Genomic DNA, 27,361 nt, shown 5'->3' with positions numbered 1-27,361 from the left:
TCTAGTGTTCTCCCTGGGTTGCTAACCTTTCCGCCTTTCCCATCCCGCCACTCCCCCTTGGCCGCCGCCTCCAGCCAGGAGGCGTTTGTTTACGTGACGTCAGCTGTAGTAAGCAGTCCCCGCCCCCATTTCTCTCTGGCCGCCGCGTTTCCCGCGCCGCGGCGCTTCTCCCCTTAAAAGGACAATAGAGGCCTCGGGAGCGCGCGCGCCCGCCGGGCCTTCTCCCCTCCCAGCCATCGACGCGCGCGCGCCCGTATGCAAATAAGTTCGATTCAGGAGAATTTTGTACCAGGAGCCGCGCGTGCGCAGAGGGAAAGCGGAATCTACACCTTCCGCGCCAGCGGTAGCAACTGCAGAACTGCAGGAGACAATCTTTCTAGACAAGGCAGTTGAGGAGGAGGGAGCGATTGGGAGGTGGGCTTGGCTTGGCGTGCACTCCGCACCTCGGGAACGTTATTGCGCGTGGAACGTCTGCTTTTGGCAGGTGAGTGACTCGAACCATTACTGTGGTGCAAAACTGTCTCACGAGGCATTGATTTGAGAGTGGCTCTTTTTCTCTTTTCACCTAACCTCACCACCTCCCCCTTCCTTACACAGACACACACGCACACATTTATATACACACAGGAAGTTTTGTCTTGGAGATGGCATTGCTGGGAGCGCTGTTTTCGTGATCTTCAGACCTCAGATTCTTTTGTATCTGCATGTTTAGTGAGTGCTTTTCAGTTGGGGAGGGTATCTGAGGCAAACCGAAAGTCTTGAGGTGGGGGAAGTGAGTGGAGCCTGGAAAGGAGTGAGGAATCGCCGGAGGTGAGGGATCCACGTTGAAGGTGACAATGACTTTTCTCAGCCGCAGTGTTCGCTGGCGACAAGGAGTTCGGTGGCTGAAAGGCCCGAGCGAAAAGGAGTTGCTGGCGATTGCGGAGGGGCCCCGGGTCGGTGCACCCGCGTGGGCGCGCGCCCGGGAGTGGCCGGCCGCCGTTGTTGGACCTCGTGCTTTAGTTTCTTGCGGCCCCCGCGCGTGTTGTGATGAGGGTGGACAATGAACGCCCCTCGCTCGAAAACTAAGTTGCCGCCTACTTGCGAGCTGTCGGGCGGAGGGCGTTTAAATCGGCCTTTCGGGTCGGTGCCGGCGTGGCCCGAGTGCACGCGGGTGGCATTGTCCGCCTAACTCTGGAGGGATGCGGATGCGACAATGAGCAACACGCGGCTGCTCGGAAGCGGCCCCGGCTAACAGACGCCTCTCCCCGGGCCGCGCCCAGTCAGCGCGGGCGTCCGGGGTGTCTGTGGAGCCTCAACTTTGGTTCGCAATTTATTCACCTGTAGCGTAGATGTGGGCGCCGCGGCGCTCTCTAGGGCGACCGTGCGCGGCTTAAGATGGCCAGTCGGAGCCGAGTTGACTCCGGGATGGAGGCAGCGGCGTTGACTGAGCCGGAGGAGTGCGGCAACTCCGGAGGGCACTGCTTTTTGTGCCGAGCGTGACAGACCACGTGCTGGGGCTGCGACCCGGCTTTGGTCGGGGGTCCGGCTGAGCGTCCGGCTCGCGGTCAGCCGGGAGATGCGGGCGCTGTCGGGGCCGGCCGGCAGGACAATGTGACTTGCTGATGATGGCGTCTTGCCAGTTTAAAAAGCAGAGTGAAAGTCGCCAACTCTCGGCCGGTGCGGGGCGGGGAATCCGGGCGTTTCTTATCAAGGACATTGCAAAACTTCCGATTAAATGGGCCTGCTGCTAGGGGAAGACGTTGGGACTAGCCCCGGAGTCCCAGGGCGCAGGGTCCGGACCCTTCCCCTGGGCGGTCGTCAAGTGTCTCCCCCTGAGATACAATCCCACGTCCCTGAGGCTGCACGTAGGCAGCGCCCGGCTGGACAGAAAACAAAGAGCTGCATGTGCCGGTGCGGGCCCGGCCGGCGCTCAGGGCGGCCGCCGGGCGGGCTGGGCCCCCCCTAAGTTCGGACGAGTTTCGGGAGGGGCTTTTTGTCTCTCGGGCCCTCGCGGGGAAACTTTGGCGGCGCTACTTGTGCGCGGTGCGGTGCCGGTGCGCGGGGGAGGCGGCGTGCTAACGCGCGGCGGGCGGCCGAGGGGCGGCAGTCGGGGCCCGGCGCTGGAGCCCCGGCGCCGGGTGCCGCGACGGCCGAGGGCCCGGGAGAGCGCGGCCGCGAGGGTTCGGCCCGCTCCCCGGGGCCGAAGCCTGCGTCTGGGAGGTCTGTGGATCCGCCTTTGAAGTCGAACTGTTGCCATGTTTGAATTACGTCAGGGCAAAGCCATGAGGAGGAACAAGCCCCGGCAGCGCGGCGTGCGGGAGGCGCGGCCTGCGGGAGGCGCCGGGCCGGCCGGGTGGGCGGGCGGGCGCGGGGCCCGTTGTTCCGGCGCAGGTGAGGGAGGCGGCGGCGAGAGACGCGCTTCCCTCCAGCCGCCGCCGCCGCAACCCCCGCCCCGCCCCGGCGGGCAGCTCTCTGCGGGAACTTTTCCTTCCGACCCCAGTTGCTGTGTTTACCCACCGATCCGCCGGGGAGCGGTTCTCTTTGCTGCCTGGGTGCTTCTGTCTCGGCCGTCGCCGCCTGCCCGGGGTGGGGTGGGGGGAAGCGCAGCCTGGGGCGACCGCGGAGAACCGGGGCGGGAAGGGGAGGCATTTTGCTGCTTTCGGGGAAACCGGCGAGCGCGGCGAGCACCCCTCCCCCACAGCCGAGCCGCGGCCCGCAAGTGCAGGGGGCCCAGCCCCGACGACACCCGAAAAACCACCGCGGGGAAGTTCGGGGCTCCGGTTGTCCTACAAAGGGAAGTGAGGACTGTGGGTGAATCGTGCGTGCAGCTCTCGTCTTTGTGTGTTTACGTGTGGGAGGGGGGCTGGGGCGAGGGCTGGTTTGGTTGGGGGGGTGACTTCTTGGGGGTGGTAGGGCGGTGCAGAGTTTGTTCTCGTAACTCTGACCCTACTAGGTTTCTTTGTTTTTGTTTTCTCGCTCTAACGTTCGATTACTCCAGGCACCCGGAAGACCAGGAATTACTGTTCAGTCAAACATCAACCCGGGGCGAGACAGTTTCTCCCCAGCCGTCCTTCCCCCCTCACTTCTCTCTCACGTTGTCCTAAGGAAGCTTAAGAAAACTACACCATCTCCTTTCCTACGAATAATTAAAAAAATGAATTTGACCTTGTCATTAAAAGTACTCTGAAAGCACCTGTTTTTGAACTGGAGTTTGCCGGACTTGAAAAGCCCTTTAATAACTTACGTTGCAAAGCCGAACACGTTTATTAGTTGCAGAATCTAAATTAAATTCTGGGAGTTTATTTCTGGTGGACTTGGAGAAAAGCCCGATGGCATTTAAAGTATTTATATACTGGTTTGGGGAAGGGGGAATCTTCCTTGGCCCTAAAGGTATGCTTGGCTCAATGTTCCGGGCGTTATCTTTGGACGACCTTGAAGAAGCTAGCACGTAGGAGTTAGGCCTTTCTTGGAGATTTTCTCTGGGGGCTGGGGAGGAAGCTGCTCAGGGGTTGACACAAGGTGATGGCTAGCGATCCCCGCTAGCTGCTTCAGAGTTCCTGTGAACTGGGGTTGACCTTCTGGTTACCCCTCTTAGATTTTCTTTCCAAGCTAACTTTTTTTTTTTTGGTATGTGGCCCCAGGCATAGCTCAGAAATTATGCTGGTTTGACACATGGATGCTTCTTTGGTATTTGGGGTTTGCCTGCAGTCTAGACATCCGATAAGCAGCACCACGTCTGTTGCTTCTTTCCCGATTTCTCCTGCATTTTGACCATGTTTAAGGGCTAGAATCTAAAAGTGGTCATTACCGAAAAATAATAATATCCTGAGATGCCATGCCCACACAAACCAAAACATCCATACAAATTAAAATCAGTTTTGTGCTGTCATTGTTTTGTTATTAAATAAACGTTTTCCCCAGGTTTTGGTTGACTAAATTACAAATACTTAAAGGCTACCAGTATTAGTAACAGTACATTTCTTAAGTGAATAGAAAGATCTTGTCGAGAGAATGAGAAACTTTGGATTTAATAACTTTTTGGCTTTGGGCAGTTGTTTCTCTGGGTCAGGTATTTAAAATGCATATGAGGCAAGGCACACTTAAAGCAAGTTTTACTTTTGGTTGTATTTTCTTTGTATATTATAAACATTTATTTAACTTGTTGCAGTTTGAAGTAAAAAAATTTCCAATATGTATGTTCAACAATAATCATTAGAATGTTTGCAGCATAAAAATAAATAAAATGCGTATGAAGAGCTTTGCAAATACACTGTGAAATTCTTTGATTTGTTTTTCTTAATTAGTATTTTATAGCCGAGTTACAGCTAGAATTTCAATATTCTGGGAAATTTCAAATAAAATATCTTAAGGGTTTTTTTTTAAATATAAGATGAAATGTGCAGTAGAAATTTGGTTTATAAAGGTAAATGAGTTGAGAGTGGGAAAGACACAGACAAGGTCTCTGCTGTCTTCCCTTTTTGCATTACTTTTGCAAGAGATTGGAGTTGAAAAGTTCAATACATAGTATATTCTAGAACCTTTGTGGGCCTCAACGCTGCTGTTGCACAGTACTGTTAATTCTGTATATCTGGAACCTGGATGATCAATTTTTTCCCAGAGTTGTAATCAGGCCCTGGGAAAACCTGGCTCATGAGGCTCAAATTCAGGCAGATTTATGTCAAAAAAGCAATTTGAGAATGATTTTCCATGTAAAATAAGTTTTTCACTGGGGAAAGCTTAAGCTTATTTGAAATCTAAACCAACTTCATAAGCTGTTGTAAGGACAAATTAATTTACTGTGCCAGGCACATAGTAGGTTGCTTTAAAAGTATTATGTTTTCTTTTTTTCCCTAAGCAGTGTTGGGAATATAATTGGCTAAGAATGAGGGGAACACATTTGTTGAGGCACTAGGTTAGTTGTTCAAAAGCCTCTGGGGTTGAAATGCCTAGGTTCCAAAGACTTGATCATCTTAAAGATGTAAGTCATTTTGTAGTCAAATTTTGTCACCTGCAGAATAGCAATAATAATAATAATACCTGGTTCTTGGGGATATAAATAAGCAAATCATGTGCTTGGTAAATACTGACTATTGTCCTGACAACTTTGGGAAGTGGACATTTTACAGAAGACAAAACTGAGGCCTGGATCAGTTTCCTTGCTGGAGGAAGTAATTCAGTAAATGATGAGTGGAAAGAATGAATGTCTTTGGCCTCTCTCCCACCTTCAGGAACTGGTTCTGGGAGTACACTGCCTTCAACTCCTGGTTGCCAATCCAATTCTGATTCAACCACTTTACATCAAAAAGTCCTGTGGAAATCTAGAATATGCTATTTTCTTTCTTCCTGATTTCTCTTGTCCACAAGAGTGTCCTGTTATAAAGTGAAAATATTTTATTGTCTTTTGGTTCTCCAGTTTCTTTCTCTCTTCTTTGTCAGTTTCTCTTTTAATTGAATCTGCAGCTAAGGTTTTCTGTATTATGGAAATGATCTGGAAATGCAGCTAATGCATAAGAAGGGGGAGTGTATTTTCAAGGGAGCGAAGTTTTCTTTTTGTATTAGAAATACGGAAGTCACAGGCACATTTGCTATTATATATTCAAGTACAAAAGTTGCAGTTGAACTAAACTAATTCATTTCTAGCTTCATATTTAGTTGTTTTCACGTACTATAAGTTTGTTTGGATTAATGTTTTTTTAAATTTGGTTGGTGTTAATGTATGCTGAGTTTAAATAGCTCTCATTTTGCGATTCATTTCTCCGCACAGTATTCTCCTAATCTTCCCTTCCTCTCCACGTGCCTGCTTGAAATCAGCAAGAAATATTTCTTCTACCAGTTGTTATGAAAGCATTGACTTGTTTACTATTAATCTTTTCTAATTAAAGTAATTCATTTGGTTTACATTTCCTGGAAATCTTTAAAGCTCACAATTTTTTTCCACAAAAGTCAACAGACTAAATGTTAAAGAAAAATGACACCATTCAAAACATCAGTTTTTTAATACATGTTTTTATTATGGACACCATTCCTATTTCATGCCCTTAAAAACACTGTTCAACACTATTTTGGCCACCCCGCTCTTCTTAGCAAGTTCCACCCAGTTTTGTATACTTTGTACGTTCAGCACCTGGTTGTAATGTAAGACTTTCTGCCCTGTAACAGTTTATCATTGAGTAGAGGAAATAATACATTTAGTTTCTGCCCTGTAACGGTTTATCATTGAGTAGAGGAAATAACATATTAAACAAGTTCAGGTGTGTTTGTTAGCTATGGAAAGGTTTTGTAAAAAGATATAATCCTTAAAAAATTTCTCAGGTTAAGGGGATGGAGGAGAAACCATCTTGGACAAAAATAGGAGCCTAAGTAGAGATGCGGCTAGTTATTAAAGTTGGTTTGACACTCCTGGAATATCAGAATTCTAAGTTGGGAGCAGCTGGTAGCCAGGACTAGATCCTGAAAAGCTTTGAATTTCTTGCCAAGGAGTTTGGATGTATCCTGAAGCCAGTGTTGGTACCTTGGAAGGGATATTAACATTTGAACTTTAGGAAGATACCACCTGTTTGAAGGGTGCAAGGAAGTCGGTTATGAGGCTCTGACAGGTGTTCGAACACCATAATGAGGGACAAACAGGCAATGGGGATGGAAGGGACATGAACCAGAGAAGTGAAAGAAGAAGCAGATTTTTCTAAGGATTTCATCGTGGACATGGTGGGGACCATGCAGAGGATGAGAAGAGAGAGCCTAGTTGACTTGCAGATTTTATGTGTGACTGTATGGATGATAACCAAGATAGGTGAACACAGGAAGAGCGTGTTTGGAAGAGAAGACTATATAATCAATTTGGGGCATTTAAAGGTTAGGACTGCCAGTTCTTGTATTGGTGCTTCAGAGAGCTTAAGGAACTTTCCTGAGGTTTGGGTTAGACCAGGTGTGTGCTTTCTTCACATTTTTGTCAAACTTGAAAATGGGAGAACAAGCTTCACTGAAAGGAATATGGTCTAGTTTCATGAACTTAAAAGTCTCTCTGAAAATGCTAAGTTTCTCTTTTCCCACAAACGTGGTCTTAAAAGAAAACCTTCAGAAATCAAGATTCTACCTTCATTTTAATTTGTTGTGCGTGCCTTGGGACAGATAGAGTTCATATTTCTATAATGTGCAAGTCTTATAAATTTAAGGAAATAAATGATGTACATACACTGCTATCTTCTACTCTTGCTTCACAGCGTCCCTGGAAAGTAGAAGTGAGGTTTCACCCTAATATTACGAAGGGAGAAGTTAAAATTCTAAGTGATTTCACCCTAATATTACAAAGGGAGAAGTAAAATTCTAAGTGACTTCGTATTTACTTGTAAAGACAAAAGCAGAAATAGACTCCAACTTGCCTCATAGCGCCTTCTTCACCACACTCACAATAGTTACATGTCTTACTGATAATGATCTCTTAAAAGCAAATAAATACTATGTTCCCAACCTTTAACTTTCCCATCCACTGGAATCTCTCTTAATCTGGTATTGGGATACCCAGGTTTTTTTTATAACACTGTCAAAATGGGATTTTTTTATACTATCTAAAACTCAGACCTGGATTTGTGATTTTTATTTTTAACCTGTGCTACTTCAGCTGAACACTTATTTCTGAGTTTGACCGCTTTCCCGTAGGAGGAGTTCTAGATTCTGCTAACGTGGATTCCATAGGCACCACTGTATAAATATTTTACCATGTAATTTCTCAGGCTGGATACATGTTTGGAGAAGCTATTGGCGAACAAGTGGGGATCCATCACCTCTTTTTCGGTTTTCCTCCAGCCAGGTTTAAATTGTTAAATTTCACTTAAAAAAGTGAATCAGTAAATTCAGAACCTTTGGTGTTGGGATGTGGGTTGGTCTCTACTAGAAGCAGGTGAGAGGAAATAGTAGTGTTTAATTGCTCCATGGCTTTCCTTAAGCCCTGCCGAAACATGTCTCCTTGTAGGGGAATACTGCATCCAAGTGGCCTAGCAGTAGGAGAACACAAAACACTCAGTCCTGTTTGACCCTTTGTGAAGTGTTGCTCCAGTTACACTGTTAGTGTTTACTGGATCCTGTACTTATATGTGATTAAAGATAGCGTACTGTTGACTAAAATGGTGTTGAGGGTAGCATTACTAGTTCCACGAACTCAAGGTTGCCCATAGCTTTTGATCATGAGTGTTTTTTCGTATTTCTCTTCATTTCCCATCATCCTGCCGTTTAAAGTTCAGGTCTAAAGAATACATCTCCTTCACTTCAAAGTTGTCTTTGGTTGCTCGGTTCCTTTTGTCTTTGTTCACCACTGCTTCCTTCCCACTTTACAAATCTTTTGCTTGTCTCTTCTCTGCAGTTTCCTTCCCATTCTGTTCTGTCTGTTCTGATTTTACTAGTCTATTCTGTACTCTCTCCTGTGGAATATATTTCCTAATGTGTGTCTCTGTCCGTATGTCTTTGAGGAAGTTTATTTAAACTCTCTGGGAGTTTTCAGATTCCTCTTTAGTTAAGATATGTGATGATAACTAAGGTTTTGGGGTGTGGTGCACTTGATTAAAAAAAATATCAGTATAGAAGGGAGTAAAGTGAAAGTAAGCCTCCTTCATTCTTGCACCCTTCAGAGGCAACTGCTGTTTACTAGTTTTTAAAAATCTATTTTAAAAAGCCAGTTTGTGTATTTAAGTTCTCATTAAAAGCATACTATGGGATTATACTGTATAACAAGATACCTTGGATAAAAGTTCCCTCCCTGCACATGTCGTAGAACTACTGCCATCTTTTGAAGGGCTGAAAGGGTATTCTGTATTATGAAGACACCATATGTAAACCAGTCTGAGAATCCATGGACATTTAGGTTGCTTCCAATTTCTTCTGTATTTTTTTTTTAAAGGTCTAGGTCATTTGGATTTTAGAGAGAAAAAGTGATGATTAGAAGCTATAGGGTTTTGGTCTGTTGAAAACTAAGATAACTTTAATTGAGGAATATTTTAATTTGGGAGGTTGCACCCCTAATTTGTGCATCAGAATTTCACTTCTCAAGATGGCATGGACAAGTTGTGAAGTTAACTGTAAAGCTGATTTATCATCGTTGGCATACTTACTTCTCTCTGTTTTCTTCTATCTATCTAGTCCATCCAGTGGCATTTTGAGTTTTGAAAATAAGAAAGACTTTACTACCCAGAAGGAGTCTAGAAAGTAAAATTGGGGAAGTTATTACATTGGAGGAACTATTGGTGTCCTTCAAAGCATACATAACAACTAAGGTGAGCCTAATACATGTTACATTTATCATAATAAGGACCCTCTCCATTTTCCTAAATGTTAAAATCACACCCTTATAAGATTTGAAAGACAAGAAAATACTCTGCAGAATTAAGTTCTTCACCTCACTGTCTCCTAATTCCATATTAAAAAGGGTACTAGAAGCTCTAAAATTTGCATTTCACGATTCTTCATACTGTTTCTTAGTTGGAACTTAAAATCAGGTATTTGGTATTATTAAAAATTGTAAGACATCGCCTTCGAGCTATTTTTCAGAAAACTTTTCTTAAATAGCATCCCTTCACTATTGGCTGTGAAGATTTCTTTCCCATTTATATTGTATTGTACTTAGTAAACTTACCTTATGTGTGCCGAATTAAGTGTAGTAAGACATCATCCCTGCTCCTTGGCTTCATAATCTCATTAGATCAGATTAGAATTGGCTCTTTTGTATCTTGATAAACAGTGGTTACTGCAGCCTTTCCTTGTCCAACAGTAAGGTTGCATTTCCCATCCTTTCATTAAGTTGATGATTGAATTCTTTTTAAAGGTAAATTTATTTATTTATTTTATTTTTGGCTGCGTTGGGTCTTTGTTGCTGCGCGTGGGCTTTCTCTAGTTGCGGCGAGTGGGGTCTACTCTTCGTTGCGGAGCGTGGGCTTCTCATTGTGGTGGTTTCTCTTATTGTGGAGCACGGGCTCTAGGCGTGTGGGTTTCAGTAGTTGTGGCACGTGGGCTTCAGTAGTTGTAGCACGCAGGCTCAATAGTTGTGGCTCACGGGTTCTAGAGTGCAGGCTCAGTAGCTGTGGTGCACCGGCTTAGTTGCTCCACGGCATGTGGGATCTTCCCGGACCAGGGCTCGAACACGTGTCCCCTGCATTGGCAGGTGGCTTCTTAACCACTGTGACGCCAGGGAAGCCCGATCACTGAATTTTTACGATCAACTTTTTGGAAGTTTTAAAGTGGAAGAAACCCCAGTAAATCAATCAAAACAAATGTTTAGAATTGATTGTTGCATTTAAAAAATTCACATTGTTGTCTATGTATGCTATTTGTTCATGTAATTATAGTTATTTCTCTTATGGCTTTTGCTGACTTAGCTATTAACTTTAATCTTTTTAATTTGGGGCGATTGAATTAAATTGGACGGAACAGTAATTTCAGCATGGTTGATTTGTCTTTAACTGTTACAGTATTGAAAAAAATTTGTGGCTTTTTGGCTGACAGTAGATAAAGAACTAATGTCAATGAAAGTGCTTTGTAAAACATGAAGTGCTATACAAATGACAGCTTTTTAAAAAAGTTTAATCAACACATTTATTGAGTACATACCACACGATTGGCACTATTCTAGGTGCTGAGGTTACAAAGATGAATAAAGACAAGAGAATTCCCAACCCAGTCTATTTTTATTTTTAAAAACAAGCTTATTGAGATATAATTTATGTACCATAAAATTCACTCTTTAAAGTGTACAATTCAGTGGCTTTTAGTGTATTTAGAGTTTTGCAGCTATCACTGCTATCTAATTTTAGAAGGCAAATGATGGTTTTTAATCAGCATTTTACTTCTTTCTGATTTTTGCCTTTATCTCAAAGGTAAATTTTCTTCTGCCTTCTGCAAATACATGCTTAAGGGTGAGATTGTACGGGGTACACTCTCATCTGTAACTATTCATCAATTAGGAAGCAGATGGTATTAGCTTCCTTCTATTAAAACACTGCTGAATGATGTGACACCTATAAGAATAGATGCAAAAATCACAAATAATTTGAACAAATAAAATAGATTGTTCTGGAGGGATCATTTAATATTGCACAAATGTGGGATTAGGAAAGAAATACTCTTTTTTTAAAATTGAAGTTGATTCACAATATTATGTTAGTTTTGGGTATACAACATAGTGATTCAGTATTTTTATAGGAAAGAAGTATTCTAAAGAACCACCCGGTTTGTTGAGAGAACAGAAATTCCAAGTTTAAAATCAAATGTGCCATGCTCACCCACTACCTTCTCAAATATACAAAGTAACTTGGTTTCAGAGCCAGTTTGTGTCCTTAGTTTTTTCTCAGAGATTAGGTAAGGTTTTTTGTTTTTTAAAACATTAGTGGGTCTGTAGATTTTGTGAAAATATTTTCAGTTAATCTCTGTGCTCCCCAAAGCTCAAAATGGCTAAACACCAACCACTGCTTAACTGGGTTGCTGTAAACAGAGCCCAAAATGAAACGCCTGTGTATTTGCTGCAGATGCCCAGGTACCTCTCAAGTGCAGGAATAAGCTCAGAAAAGGTTTAATAGGTTTATTAAGTAATCATCCGTTAAAAGGCTCACGCGCTACTTGTGTGCTGCATTAGGACAAGTGCCTGCCTCCTTACTGCATTTAGCACTGCTTGGAAGAGGGTGAACCCTAGGATTTAGACCCCACTCAGATGTTTAGGCAGAAGAATTTTGTCAGGAAAAAAAGGTTGCAGAGCTACATAAAAGATTATCAATCAGAAGACATCAGGCTATTATATTTTTTCTGATGTCTAAGAAGACTATCCTCAAGCTGAAGAATGGATTGTTTCACTGGTACTATTGGGTAAGTTTTGTGGAGATCCCCAACAACAACAAAAATCATACTGAAGATGAACAGTTGATTCACAGTAGCTGCTGATGAAAAGGAAAGCCTCAGTACCTAGCGGTAGCCCTAGTATTTCTTAGCAGCTTGCCCCCATGATAACTGGCACAAACTCTGGCTTCTTGGTCAAATCCAGCCTCAGGGAAGGTAGTTCATATATTGGAGATGATCTGATTTTTGTATAGTTTTGATGGCATGTTTATTTGTGGAGAGAAGGGGATTGTGAGGGTAGAGATAGGAGTCTGTCTGTTGTAATAGGATTTGGTCTGTGTGTTAATGGAATGAACTGGCCTTTCTTGCTGTACTTCCTTTATCCTTGCTGAGAAGAGAGGTTGAAGTTTCCTAGAGCTATTGATGAAGCTGGTGACTGCAAGAGAAACTCTGGACTTTTGACCTTGATGGTAATGGAAGGTGTTGGGGGAGTTTGGAGAGCCCACAGGTTGGTGTAAGGACTAGAAAGTTATGTTACATTTTTGCCTCAAAACAGAAATATACAAATTAAAGCAATAGCTTCTACTTTCTGAGTACTTATTTTAATAAGTTTCTATAAACCTGTGTCATTTGACGTGTTTTTTTCCAAAGCAGCACATGGCCATTTTCTCAGGAGGCAATTTTCTTTTCATTCATCATATGGGTTTGTTAGATGGAAAAAGAAATCTACCTCATTTCACAGGTCTGTGCCTTTTCCTACTATATACAGAGCACCTTCCTCATTTTTTTCCTTTCAAAAAATCTCATTTAATGAAAATAATTAACTTAATCAACTAGGAGTATTTTATTTTCTTGTTTTAACAATTCTTAAAGTAACTGTTAGTTTAGGCTTAATTATTGAAATGCATCAGTGTCCTTCTGCCCCATTGCACCTCCCTTTTTGCTTGCCTCCCTCACCAACAAAAACATCAAAGAACACTTAATGAACAGTGGCCCCTGTTTAAAAGGAAGACTTAAGTCTTTAGTTATTTACTGATAAAATATTTTCTTAAAAACAAGTTATAAATCATTTGTTTATATTTCAGAATCCCTGCATCTCAAACACACACACACACACACACACACACACACACACACACACATGACATCCTGGATATTTGGTTATTTTTCTGAATCACTTTCATATACTTGCTCTGGTTTGGCTAACCAGAAATGGAATGGAATGAGGTTAGGCAAGAGGTCATCCAAAGACAAACACCAAAATTTTTGTTTTACTTGTATATTTGAGTGTATTTCTAAAAGAACTTTTAAAAGGGTGGTGTTCTGTAGTTATAACTCCTAAAACTGTGGGCACAAATCTAGCTGGTATTAATAATTTTCTCTTCTTGATGCTTTATATGATGGTTTTGTGATAATTTGTATTTGGACCTTTATACACACACACACACACACACACACACACACACACACACACACACACACACACACACACACACACCCTGCTCTGGATTTGTCCCTTGGGGTTTAGTTTCTGTTCATTACCGTTTCATCACCTCTCTTAGTCCAGATGTTCTGGTGAAGTTGGTCCTTGGTTTGGATATTCTAAATTACTTACAAGGTACTTGTTTACTGCCAGCTACATTTTTGTTGCATCCGGCCCTGGAGCTGAATCTGTCTTCCTTGCTTGATGTTGAGATTTTTTTGATCATGGAAATCACAGTTTACGTTTTTGAACATATGCCTCCTACTATTACTGTTCTAAGGCACAGCACCTCATTGAAAAACTTCAAAAACCTCTGTAACAGCTGTGAGGGGCAGACCACTGGGCAGGCAACATGAGCTCATTCTTAATTTATCTTAATGATTTATAAAATTATTATTCTTAAATTATAACCCTGGATTTTTGTGTATTTTACGTCCTCCTTTCAGTAGTTTCAATTCAGGAACAACTTGCCTTAGAACTTCCCATTTATCACAGAAGAAATCCCCTCTGATTTCCCGTAGGGCAAAGTAGTGTAGGTTGATGCATATTGAGCTACTTTTGTGCTTAGTATCAAATAGTGGTCCTGTAGTAAATGCTCAAAACTTTCCAAGAGGGGGGAATCACATTAATGCAGAGATGCAAAATAGAAGGGGGTGCCTTAGCTTAAATTTTAGGATGTGTCCTCCATTGTGTATGATTCCATTACTTCACAGGATAGTGGGGAGAGTTTGTTGTATTCTCTACTTAAAATCTTGAATTTTAGAAAATGCCTCCTTCCTGCAATTTTATTTTATTTATTTTTAAAAATTAATTAATTTATTTATTTATCCTTTTTTGGCTGCGTTGGGTCTTGTCTGCTGCGTGCGGGCTCTCTCCAGTTGCGGCGAGTAGGGGCTACTCCTCGTTGTGGCGTGTGGGCTTCTCATTGCGGTGGCCCCTCCCGCCGTGGAGCACGGGCTGCAGACGTGTGGGCTTCGGTAGTTGTGGCTTGTGGGCTCTAGAGCGCAGCCTCAGTAGTTGTGGCGCACGGGCCCAGCTGCCCCGCAGCATGTGGGATCCTCCCCGACCAGGGATCGAACCGGTGTCCCCCGCATTGGCAGGTGGACCCTTAACCACTGCACCACCAGGGAAGTACCCTTCCTGCAATTTTAGAATGAGTGTTTGCCAGGAGGGGAGAAGGAGGTAGTAGAAGCCTTGTTAAATACCTGAGCTACTTTGTGTGTTTTAGACACTTGCTATGCTCGTGTGCCTAGAATTGAGGTGGGTCCAAGAGGTTTTCACCAGTGCCCTCCTCTCTCGGTCATGTAGTACCGCATTGCTGGGGGTAGGGTGGAGCAGAGAGTTCGCTTTTAATGGTTTCTTGTTATAGCCCTCAACAAAGCTGTGTCATCAATTCCCTCGGCTTTACAGACTATTGCCCAGAAGAAAAGATGTTTGGTTTTCACAAGCCAAAGATGTACCGAAGTATAGAGGGCTGCTGTATTTGCAGAGCTAAATCCTCCAGTTCTCGATTCACTGACAGTAAACGCTATGAAAAGGACTTCCAGAGCTGTTTTGGGTAAGATCATGTGATGTTTGTACCATTTTTGGAGTGAAAAAGATCACAGTATACAGAAGTATTTCTAAGCAAAGGGATTGGAACAGTGTGCTAATAATTAAAATCACTCATATTCTAATCTAGGTTATTTCATGGCACTTGCTCTTAAATCAAACAATACTGACAGCCTTCCTTTTTCCAGATTATGAGGAACTACCAAATTAATTGTGAAGCCCTTTAGAAGTTATAATCAAACAAACCCTTTTGTTAACTTCAGGATGTACAAAGAGATTTTTTAAAAAAAATTACCCTTATTCTCTCTTACAGTAATTGTCCTCCACTAGTTTTCTGTCCTTTGTATTGTTTTTCTAAATTACAGAAATATATTTTAACCCAATCTGCTGAGGATACTAGCAGGACTTAATGTACTGCCCTGAAACCTGTCAGGCTATGTTAGCTTTTATTTTATAATTTCGTTCTTTATTTATCTTTTGACAATAAACCTCTGCTTAATAAAATGGAAATTACTTTCCAACAAATACTTGGATGAAATAAAATACTTAATGTTGAGCCATTTCCCATGTTAGAAATTAATTTCACCGCTGTTCTTTCTTATCAAAACATTTTGTGGATTATTTATTGTTAATCCTAGACTTTGTACTTAATTTTGAAGGTTGTCAAAGAGTCTCCACTAACCAACCTTGCCTTTTGAAATTACATTTTTCTCCTAATGTCTTTATTTCCAGTTGTATATATAATAAATGTTATTAGTATTTTTCTGTGTATTTATAATACAGGAAAAGTGTAGTATATGAAAAATTCCTCAGAGAGACAATTAAAAAATAGCTTGGTAACCATAGATTTCTTTCCCCCATGCAGATATATTCATTAAAAAAAAAATTACAGTGCCTCTCTGGTTTTGTTTGTTGTGAAACTAGAATATCACGGCACACTATTTTACTTAAAGGGTCGTGTTTTATTGCTTATGAAGTATCTACACATTTCAAGAAAGATTAATTGGACAGCATTGTTTAAAACCATGGTGACCAGGATCTTCTCTAGGTCTTAAATTTTGCTATTGTTTTAAAAAACATTCCTTATTTTAAAATGACCAAATGGAATTGATTCATTGGATCTAGAAGTTAATTATATTTCTGAAATATTCTACAGAAACAATGGAACTGGATCACTCCAGACAATTAGAAATAACATCTATAAACTATAAATAGTGTTATTTCTAAAAGAAATGTACTTGTATGAGTTCTTTAATGTAAAGGAGACTAATAAAGGTTTGATTGTTTTCTTATCAGGTTACATGAGACTCGTTCAGGAGACATCTGTAATGCCTGTGTCCTGCTTGTGAAAAGATGGAAGAAATTGCCAGCAGGATCAAAAAAAAACTGGAATCATGTGAGTTCATCTTTCGTCTTTCTCAATTATACCTCTGTTATATTTAAAGTAACATTAATTTTTCCCCCTAATTTAGGAAATAATATGTTCCTAGGGTAGAAAAGTCTGAAAAGAATAAAGAAAAGCACTAGTTGCTGCTCAGATATAATCACTTAACATTTTGGCATTTTGGGGAGCAAAATAGCTTGGTATGGCATTTCTCTAAGGTTGTATCAAATATACCCATTTTTGGAGATCCACAGTGTACATTTCACATATTTTTAGGTTTAACCCAGAAATTCCTAGAGTTAATTAGACATGGATCCTTTTTTTCATCTCCTAGGATTATGTATGTCCTAATTCATGTTGGTACTAATGAGCACATTGGTTTATAATCAGAACTGGATTTAAAGCCTGCCTTTACCACTTACTAGTTGTGAACTTTGGGCAAGTGACATTTATTTATAAAGTGCAAAGATAATAGCTGTCTCACAGAACTGTTGTAAGAACTGAATGAGATGATATATATAAAGTATAACGCATAGTAATCACTCACGTAGAAGCTATTGTTAATCTCTATATTAAATCTAGTTGAGATCAAACTGGAATGTAAATGTGTTTTCTATTTGCATTTCACTTTATAACGTCACTAGAATTCTTTAGAAAATATTTTCAATAACCAGAACGACACCGTTAGGTCTTATTTAATTTTTCTGTATGCTAGCTTTCAGAAGATTTATGACATTTATACAAAATGTTTGTTTTTAAGCGGGCAAAAAATATTTGTTCTTTACCTTTTTTCTTACACTAGCCTTACACTGTCCTTTGGTGACAATGTTTCATTATTATAATAGGTTTCTGTGGGTCTGTTAACCTATAAAAATGTGAGTTTTTCTTTAATTAATAGCTTACCTGGAGAAGATCCAAATTGTGATTTTGAAGGTGATGTCAACCTTTTACATAAGGGTAGAAATCTGCAAATAGCCAATGTGAGTGAAGGCATGAGAAATGAGACCATATGGGGCTAGACCAGTGGCCACGCTAGGCTGTGGAAGAACATGCCATTGCCCTCACGTGGCTGACCTCAGGGATTAAGGGTGTGTAGTAAAAAGAGCATAAAGCATAGGTCTGAAAACCCTGATTTGCATCTGGGCCCCTTCCCCACCCACCCTTGCCCATTTACTAGCTTAGTGAAATAAGGCAAAATACATAGTTGAATATCTCTTGTTTTTCTTTACCCTAAAACTGGAGTAACAAATTACTGCTTACTGCTTTGTGGTGAAGTTAAAATCAAAAGTATATGAAAACTTTTTGTAAACTGCGGAACATCATCCTATAGAAATGTTAATTGTTGTTAGGTTTGGTTTTTCTTAACCTACTTGGGTCATTTTCACCATATATAAAATCTATGTAAATTTTTTGCCCAGCAGACTCCTGCTATTACTTCAAAGGAAAAAACCCACTAGATAAATTATTCTTTAATACCATGTGATGATTAAAAGTGCACATGAGCTCTCAAACACTGAGTAGGAAATTCAAATTTGGCTCCTTCAAATAAGCATTCGTCTGAACCAAGGGAATACAGAGGTGTCATTTTTAAAATGGTATTAAATATTCAGTATTTTCTTCCAGGTGGTAGATGCAAGGGCAGGACCCAGTCTAAAGACTACCCTGAAACCAAAGAAAGTGAAAACTCTATCTGGAAACAGGATAAAAAGCAACCAGATCAGTAAACTGCAGAAGGAATTTAAACGTCACAGTAAGTTTGATATTGAAACATGAGGATTTAAGAATAGTTGTTTTTATTTTTGTCTGGGGTGGCACATGGCATGTATGGACCATATTTTCTTTTATTGCTTTTTAAAAAAAGAGTGGGAGGCAATGTTGACTTGGGAGAGATATTTTATTTCTATGAAATCTTCGAACTTCATCTTTGATTTTGGTGTCTTAAAAGTACTTTCACCAGCCACTTCTTCAGATTGTGCTAAGAACACAGAGCATTCTGATCTCTTTATTGACATCTTAATTTTCTAGAGGATGAACTGTTCAAGTTTGTTTACTTGATTTTTATTCTTAAGGAGTTTGAGGCCTGGAGATATGTAGAAAGGTATATAAATAATTAGTGGACAATCTGAGACTAAAGCCCAGGTTCTCTGGAGCGTAATTTTGGAAATCATAACTCAGATATCGCAGTAAAAGCCAGCCTCAAGACCTTTAGGTTTGAGGGGGCTTGGTGTGTTGTGTGGGGTGAGAGGATGGGAAGGGAATGATAAATTAATATTAAGCTCGTCTACTTTTATTGGAAGTCATTGGGGGTAGGGGACCTTTTGTGGTACTTCTGTATTTAGGAATTTAGATTTCAGATTTTTTTTTTTTTGCGGTACACGGGCCTCTCATTGCTGTGGCCTCTCCCGTTGCGGAGCACAGGCTGCGGACGCGCAGGCTCAGCGGCCGTGGCTCACGGGCATAGCCGCTCCGCGGCATGTGGGATCTTCCCGGACCGGGGCACGAGCCTGTGTCCCCTGCATCGGCAGGCGGACTCTCAACCACTGTGCCACTAGGGAAGCCCTAGATTTCAGATTTTGAAAAGGAAATCCACTGCATATAATGTTATTATGTTATTTATTACACCCAGGGGGGTCTGAGGCAGCACTATTGAATCAAACACATTAGTGTTTCTGTGGGAAAAATGTAGGCATATTCATATAGGTGGAATAAACTAACTGTAAATAAGCTAGTCAGGTTTGCTTACCTAATTATAGTCCAGGTCAGGCCAGATTTTGTGACCAAAAGGGTTAGGAATAAACTTTTGTTTTGAGAACATTTTCAGAATTGTAGGTGGACCTGTATTGGAATTTTCAGGATTAAAAAAAAAAACAAACCTGGGGAATTCCCTGGCGGTCCAGTGGTTAGGACTCTGAGGTTCCACCGCAGGGGGCACGAGTTCCATCCCTGGTTGGGGAACTAAGATGCCGCATCCCGTGCAGTGCAGCTAAAAAAAAAAATCTGTAGGACCTTGTTAGACAAAGTTTTATCAATCAGTGCTTGTTTTAGAAAAATGGAAAAAGACAAGTTACTGATCAGATAGAATGAGAGGAAGGAAGGAGAACTATCATCTCTTGAGCATTTTGGTATATGTACCAAGCACTTTACATACATAATTATCCCAATGATTTCTATTTTAGAGATTAGGATAGGAAGTACAAAGTAATGATTTCACCTTGACCCGAGGTCACTTAGTAAGTGGTAGAGATAAATTTGACCTGGGGTTTGTCTAATTGCAAAGCCCTGTGCTGTTTCTACAATATCATTCTGCTCTCTGGGATAGTGTAACTCATGCCACAGGACTCCAGAGTCTTTCCAGATCTGCTACTAACTCTGCTCTCAGGTAAGTTGGTGTTACCAGTCCATAGTTATTCTGTTAATATATTTAATCTTTGGCTAAAATATTTTAATACATCTATAGTAAAATATTTAGGCAACATCAAATATGTGTATATTTTAATTATACATGTTTGTTTCTTAACCAGCTATCACCAAGGGGGGAAGAAAGACTGACTCTACCCTTTATTCTCTTTAAATGTTTTAGTGAACATTTAGAAAATAGTAATTTTCTTTTATAACTTGAGGGGTAGAGAAATTGATATTCGTTGTATATTCTTAGCGTCTCCCTTTAATTATAGGGAAAGTGACATCTGACTAACTTTTGCCTTACCTAAGGGAATATGTCCAGTGTAATTTCAGATTTTTGTGATAAAGCTGTGCTGTGGAGGGGTTGGAAACTGAAAATAACTGGATTTTGGAAACTCAAGAGTGAAACATTATTTTCCCAGGTGCATTGTGAATTGCTAGCAGCTGTGTGCACCATAACAGTTTTGAGATATTTGAATTTTTATACATCACCCACTAAATGGTTTCCCTGTCTCTGGTTATATATTTGCTTCCATGCGTCTTGCATGTACCTGCCCTGTATTCCTCTTCCTGGGACATTCTTTCCTTTGTGGTGTACTGGAAAGGCATTGGACTTAGGGCTTGAAGATCTGGATTTGAGTTACAGTTCTTGAACAAATATGTAACCCTGGTGTTGCTTAACATTTAACCACAATTTCTTAATCAGAAGTGAGGATAATCAAGTAAAAGGGGTTTTGTAAAACAAAACAAAGCGAAATAAATTCCCATATAAATGTTAGCCATTCTTTTTGTCATTCTTCTTCCTAAAACCTGCAATGATTCTGGTTGCTGTAGAATAAAATGGAAAACCCCTAGCGTGTCTTTGGATGTACCATTTTAGGGAAAGGGTCAGTTCCCTTCGTGTGCATAGTGTATTCTGCTTCCAATTTTACTCATCATCCCCACCTACCCCAAGCTATCTAACTAGTCTTTTGTGCCTTTCCAAATCCTACCTACCTAATGTTTAAGACTTCAAAAATTTCAGTTCTTTGAAGAATTTCCTGATTTACATTCTAGAAGAGAGTTTTTTTTTTCCCTAACTGCGATTCTATATATAATTGTATCCTAGTGTCCCAGGTGTTAGATTGAACCATATAAAATTGCCATTTTTATAGGTAGACATGGTCAAATAACTGCAATTTCAAATGGTTCATAGATATTAAACACTTCCTAGGATAGTGATGACTATCACTAGAGCAGCATAGAGATGACTGCTATTGCTGTTAATTATTAGGGAAGTCTTTTGTTTTTTTTTCTAAACACACACCCTAGCAGTGTATGTGCTGTTTATTTATTTAGTTAGTTAGTTTGCACTGGGTCTTAGTTGCGACGTGTGGGATCTTTAATTGCAGCGTGCGGAATTCTTAGTTGTGGCATGTGGACGACTTCTTAGTTGCAGCACGCGGACTCTTATTTGTGGCATGCAGGCTTGTCATTTGTGGTATGTGGACTTCTTAGTTGCGGCACACACGCAGGATCTAGTTCCCCAACCAGGGATCGAACCTGGGCCCCTTGCGTTGGGAGCGCAGAGTCTTACTCACTGGACCACAAGGGAAGTCCCAGGGAAGTCTTTTAAATATTCCTGTAGACTTATTCCTTTAAAGCCTGCTACTCCTTTTTCTTAATTTATTTTTTTATTTTTTACATTCTTTTTTTTTTTTTTTGCGGTACGTGGGCCTCTCACTGTTGTGGCCTCTCCCGTTGTGGAGCACAGGCTCCGCACGCGCAGGCTCAGCGGCCATAGCTCACGGGCCCAGCCGCTCCGCGGCATGTGGGATCTTCCCGAACCAGGGCACGAACCCGTGTCCCCTGCATCGGCAGGCGGACTCTCAACCACTGCGCCACCAGGGAAGCCCCATTCTTTTTTTAATATTCTTTTCCATTATGGTTTATCATAGGATATTGAATATAGTCCTCTGTGCTATACAGTAGGACCTTGTTGTTTATCCATTCTATATGTTAAAGCTTATAGATGCTAACCCCACCCTCCTACTTCCTCTCTCCCTCAGCCCCATCCCCCTTGGCAACAACCAGTCTATTCTCTATGTCCGTGATTCTGTTTCTGTTTCATAGATAGGTTCATTTGAGTCATATTTTAGATTCCACATATAAGTGATGTCATATGGTATTTGCCTTTCTCTTTCTGACTTCACTTAGTATGATGATCTCTAGTTGCATCCATCTTGTTGCACATGGCATTATTTCATTCTTTTTTATGTAAAGCCTGCTACTCTTGAGAATTTTGTTTGGTTGTTTTTTCCTGAAGTTAAGCTATTCATATATTGGAAGTAAATGAACATATTAAAAACACCAATTGGTGCCTTCTTTGTTTTAGATACTTAATTTTATGCTATTGTATATAAACTTTTGTTAATAGAAAATGCTTGTGAACTCTATTCAAAAAAGTTTTCTTTAGTCTGTTTCTTCCCATGTAGGATATGACACAGGGTTTGATGTCTAGTGGATACTTAATAAATATTTGATTAGTTCTGTGAATTGGAGGATTATTCTATCCACCTATCCTGGGGGGCGGGTGGGGAGTCTTTAGCCAAAGGTAAGATGTGTGGTAGGCTCAACCCCTGTCTGATGTTGCTGTTGCTGAGAATAGCAGTATGATAGCTTTATAGCTCAGTGACTATCAACCAAAAGATTTATTTTCTGGCTTGTAAATTTATATGAAGTCTTCTGAGGGCAAAAACACTAAATCATGTTTAGCTTGTATCTGATGAATTGCCTTTACTCCTTATTAAGTCAGGATCTATTGTTTTCCCTTTATGGGTAAGGTATCATTTTTCTTTGGATGCTTTCAAGATTTTTTTCTTTTTCTTTAGTGTTCAGAAGTTTAATTATAATGTGTCTTGGCATTGATTTCTTTGGGTATATCCTGTTTGGGGTTTGCTCAGCTTCTTGTATCTATAGGTTTATGTCTCTTGCCAAGTTTGGCACGTTTTCAGCCGTTATATTTGAGTAGTTTTTCACCTCCGCCCTCTTTCTCCTCTTCTTCCGGGACTGTAGTCACATGAATGTATGTTTTCTGTTGTAGTTCCACAGGTCTCTAAGGCTCTTTCATTTGTTTTCTTTGTATTGTACAGGTTGGGTGATTTCTGTTGTTCTTTCTTCCAGTTCACTGATTGTTTCCTCTTTCCCCTCCATTCTGCTGTTGAGCCTGTCTACTCAGCTTTTTATTTCACTTATTGTATTTTTTCAGTTCGGATTTCAGTTCCTTGGTTCTTTATAGCTGCTTTTTTTAACTGAGGCCTACTTGCTGAGGCTGTGTTTTCATTTATTTCAAACTTGTTCATAATGGCTTATTGAAGCATTTTTGTCATAGCTGCTTTAAAATCTTTGTCAGATCATGCTAACGTCTCTGTCATCTTGGTGTTTAATAGATGCTTGACTTTTCATTCAGTTTGAGATCTTCCTGGTTCTGGATATGGTAACGATTTTTTATTGAAACCTAGACATTTTTAAATTGTGTTGTGAGACTTGGAGTTTTATTACTTCTGTTTTAACTGGCTTTTTTTTTTCCAGAAGGGGAAATGGGGGGGGCACCACCTTGTTACTGCCAAGTGGTGTTGAAAGTCAGGTTCCCCCTGACTTTTAACCTCCTTTCCAGCCTCCTTTGGTATCTGAGGGAGGAGGAGCTCCTGACTGCGGCTGGGTGGGGGCGGGCTGGGAATTCAGGCTCCCACGTGGTGAGGGTGCTCCTGTTCCCGGTGGGCCACAGTGAAGGCCCCGACTCTTCAGAGGGCTTCCACTGACATCACCCTGGTGGAGGTGTTGGGGGGGCCTCCTAACAGTCTTGGGAGGATGGAAACCTAGGCTCCCCACTTGGCCTTTGCTCCAGTGGGTGGGGGTGGGGACCCTTTTTTTTTCTGTGGTGTTTGGCTGGAGTAAAGGGGTTATTGTTGGGCTTCCCTGGTGGCGCAGTGGTTGAGAGTCCGCCTGCCGATGCTGGGGACACGGGTTCGTGCCCCGGTCCAGGAAGATCCCACATGCCGCGGAGCGGCTGGGCCTGTGAGCCATGGCCGCTGAGCCTGCGTGTCCGGAGCCTGTGCTTCGCAACAGGAGAGGCCACAACAGTGAGAGGCCCGCGTACCGCAAAAAAAAAAGGGGGGGGGGTTATTGTCTCCGAAAGGATTCCTCTCTCGCTAAGCTGCCCCTTTCCTGGTCCTTTGGCTAGAGAGGGCAGGCTTCTGTTGTCTGTGTGTGTGTGTGTGTGTGTGTGTGTGTGTGTGTGTGTCTGCACCCATTGACATTTCTGAGTTGTTGGCTTCTTCAGCTGCAAGACTGGGATTTAGGAGACAAAAAGAAAATCCATAAAAGCTAGGGAGCTCACCCCTGCTTCCTTCCTTAAGTCTTGAGCTCACTAGCTGTTGCCGACTTTCAGAGTGTTTAGTTTTGTTTTATGTGTTGTGTCCGTATCTATTTTTAGTTGTACTTATTAGCAGGAGAATAGAGAAAAGTGTGTCAGATCTTCATCTTATTGGAAGCTCATTTTCTTTTAGATACACTTTAGTACAAATATCTTCAAATGTCAGTAGTGCATAGAAAATAAATTTTTTCTTTTTTTTTACTATCTCATTCACTGTGTTTTATGCTGAGGCTTAGTTGCAGCTGCATATAGTGAAATTATAATTTGTTTTCACTTTATTTCAGATTCTGATGCTCACAGTACCACCTCAAGTGCCTCTCCAGCTCAATCTCCTTGTTATAGTAACCAGTCAGATGATGGCTCAGATACAGAGATGGCTTCTGGCTCTAACAGAACGCCAGTGTTTTCCTTTTTAGATCTCACATACTGGAAAAGGTAAAAGCAACAGAAAATATCTCTCTAACCAGCAAACCTTCTTAATTATAGGCAACGGTTTCCCACTTCCTTAGCAATTAAGTGGCATTTGGCACACAGCTGGTAGCGTATGTGTTTGGAGGTGGATTAGGCAAGAATGGAGCTGAGAGTGTGGATTTTGTGTGTTTTTTCTATTAAAATTGATTTAAAGTAGAAATCATGTTAAGAAATCTAAATTTCCTATGATGGAGTATACTAGGTATTCATTCTGACCAACTCTCCCACTGAAAAAAAGTAAAAGGGCTAGAAGTATATATATTTTTTGTGTCTTTAAAAATGGCATCAACAAGTAGACAAGTTAATAAGGAATAATCAGAGGCCAAATGCTGAGTGAATGAGGGACCCCAAAGTCAAAAAAGAGATAATAGACTAAGAAAGAGAATATTTAAAGAGAAAGTGGTTAAGGATTTTCTAGTTCACAGATTTGGGGATACTAACAAGTTAAAAGCAAGGTAATAAGCAATTATCTTATGGGTGAAGAAGATTCACCCATAGATACATCATAGGGAAACTATGGAACATGGGAGGCAAAACAGATTTTAAGTAGTGAGAGAATAAAGACATTATTTTCAAAGGAACAGCAAACCTACAAGCTGAATTCTCAGCATGAACAACGGAAGCCATAAAACAATAGATTAATACCTTCAATGGCCCAAGAGATAATAGCTCTCAACTTAAAATTATATATATGTAGCAAAAATATCTTTCGTAAATGAGGGCATAGGACTTTTTGACTAGAAAAAGAAAATTGAGAGTTTGCTGCCAAACTGACTCAATAACAAAAATTCTATAGGCAGAAAGAAGAGATCCAAGATTGAAATTCTGAGAAGGATAAATAAATATTTGTTGCCTATAGGTAAATTTAAACAAACACTGAAGGCTTAAAATGATAATAGATGGGAATTTTTAAAAAAAGAATTAAATGACAACAGTAACATATAAGTCAAAGTAATAGAAGTGATGGGAGTTAAAATGTCCTAATATCTTTGCATTGTTGACAGTAAATGTATTGAATAACTTTAGAGTTCAATTAATTAACTGTATAACCACTAAAAGAATAAAAATAAGAATGTAAAACCTCCAGAGAAGAAGGGAAGGATGGAGAGTTTTAAAATATACCTAGCAGAAAAAAAAAAAAAAAAAAAAATACCTAGCAGGACTTCCCTGGTGGTGTAGTGGTTAAGAATCCGCCTGCCAATGCAGGGGACATGGGTTCGATCCCTGGTCCAGGAAGATCCCACGTGCTGTGGAGCAAGTTAGCCCGTGCACCACAACTACTGAGCCCGCAAGCCACAACTACTGAAGCCTGTGTGCCTAGAGCCCGTGCTCCGCATCAAGAGAAGCCACCGCAATGAGAAGCCTGCGTGCCGCAACGAAGAGCAGCCCCTGTTCGCTGCAACTAGAGAAAGCCTGCGTGCAGCAATGAAGACCCAACGCATCCATAAATCAATCAATCAATCTAGCAAAATAAAATGATGAAAACCTCCATATATTTGTAAATTAAGAAACCATGGGTTCAAGAAGAAAGTATAAATTAGAGAATCCTTATAACTAAAAAAAAAACTGAAAAATACCACAAATCAAAACATGTGGTATGAAGTTAAAGAGGTAGAAGAAAAGTTGCCTTTAATGCTTCTTACAAAAGAAAGATTTAAAATAAATGAAGTTACATGTATCCAATTTAAAGATTAATGAAGCTCAATATAAAAAAAAATAAAAGCAAGGAAATCCTAAAGATAGGAGTAGAAATAAATGGAGTAGAAAATCAATATGAATGGATAGTATCAGTAAAGCTAAGAGTTGGTTCTTGAAAAACATAACCAAAAAAGTTACTAGAGATAAAGCAGGTCAAGAGAAAGAGATGGTATCCATAAGCATCTTGGATAAGAAAAGGGAGATTCAACTATAGAAAAAGCAGAAGTTTAGAAGACAATAGGATATTAGAAACAGCTTCATGGCAATAAATTTGAACATATGGGTGAAGTGGATACATTAGTAGAAAAAGACACTTCACCAAAACTGTCTCAGGAAAAAGTAGAAAACCTGAATTGTCTCATAATAAAGGAATGGATTCAGTGGTCAGAAGTCTTCCCTCAAAAAATCCCAGGCCTAGATAGACAAATTCTACCAAACATTCCAGAAACAAATGATTCTAATCTTGCACTGGCTTTTCCAGATTATGGATAAAAGAGGGCATAGGCTCCAAGCATTCTATGAGGCTAACATAACTTTGATATGTTATAAACAATATATCATAACTAGATTAGATTTATTCTAGGGATGTGAGATTGTTTGAAGCATTAGAAAGCCAACTAATATAATTTGACAGTTTCCTAAAGGAGGGAGAAAATGCTTATTGTATTAGTGGTATATTGAAGATGTTTGATAAATTTGAACTTTGCTTCAAGGTTTAAAATAAAACCTTTAGCAAAATAGGAATAGAAGGGAACCACATTGATAAATAATTTGCATTTTCGAGTAAAGTTGAACACGTTCCCATTCCTATAGCCCAGCAACGTAACCTAGGAAAACACCTTCAGACCTGTGCACCAGTATGTACAGCATGTTTGTAATAGCAAAAATTGTCCCATCAGAAGGAGAGTGGGTAAATTGTGGTATATTCACATGGTGGAATACCGTACATAAGTTAAAATGAAATAAAGCTCTAACAATATGTATGAACCTCCGTCACTGTTGAGCAAAACAATTGTAGCGTACAGTGTGAGTCCCTATATATGCATTTCTATATATATATTTTATTTTATATATTATACATATGAGATAACAAGCAATATGTTTAGAGATGCAAACGTTGTATATAAAGAAAAAACAGAGTGATAAACCTGAAATTAAGGAGGAG

The 27,361-nt window shown here is 40.7% G+C and overlaps 1 protein-coding gene across 3 annotated transcripts in view; it reads left to right on the top strand.

Annotated features, from left to right (window-relative positions):
* The first annotated feature begins 372 nt into the window (after positions 1 to 372).
* SINHCAF (SIN3-HDAC complex associated factor) overlaps positions 373 to 27,361 on the top strand; it is a 29,601-nt gene continuing 2,612 nt past the window's right edge. Inside the window, exons 1-5 of one of the 3 annotated variants that reach the window (XM_082850666.1) lie at positions 373 to 484; positions 14,687 to 14,834; positions 16,124 to 16,223; positions 17,835 to 17,961; positions 24,312 to 24,462. In XM_082850666.1, coding sequence (XP_082706792.1) covers positions 14,707 to 14,834; positions 16,124 to 16,223; positions 17,835 to 17,961; positions 24,312 to 24,462 — 506 coding nt within the window. In that variant the 5' untranslated portion in view covers positions 373 to 484; positions 14,687 to 14,706. Of the gene's footprint in view, positions 485 to 8,780; positions 9,246 to 14,667; positions 14,835 to 16,123; positions 16,224 to 17,834; positions 17,962 to 24,311; positions 24,463 to 27,361 lie in introns of those variants that run through there. The other 2 variants (XM_082850667.1, XM_082850665.1) reach the window with 2 other exon arrangements.

This window comes from Leucopleurus acutus (assembly GCF_964270905.1).
Source record: "Leucopleurus acutus genome assembly, chromosome: 11".
Taxonomy (NCBI): domain Eukaryota; kingdom Metazoa; phylum Chordata; class Mammalia; order Artiodactyla; family Delphinidae; genus Leucopleurus; species Leucopleurus acutus.
Note: the sequence above shows the minus strand (reverse complement) of the source record. Positions and strands in the feature narration are given on the sequence as shown.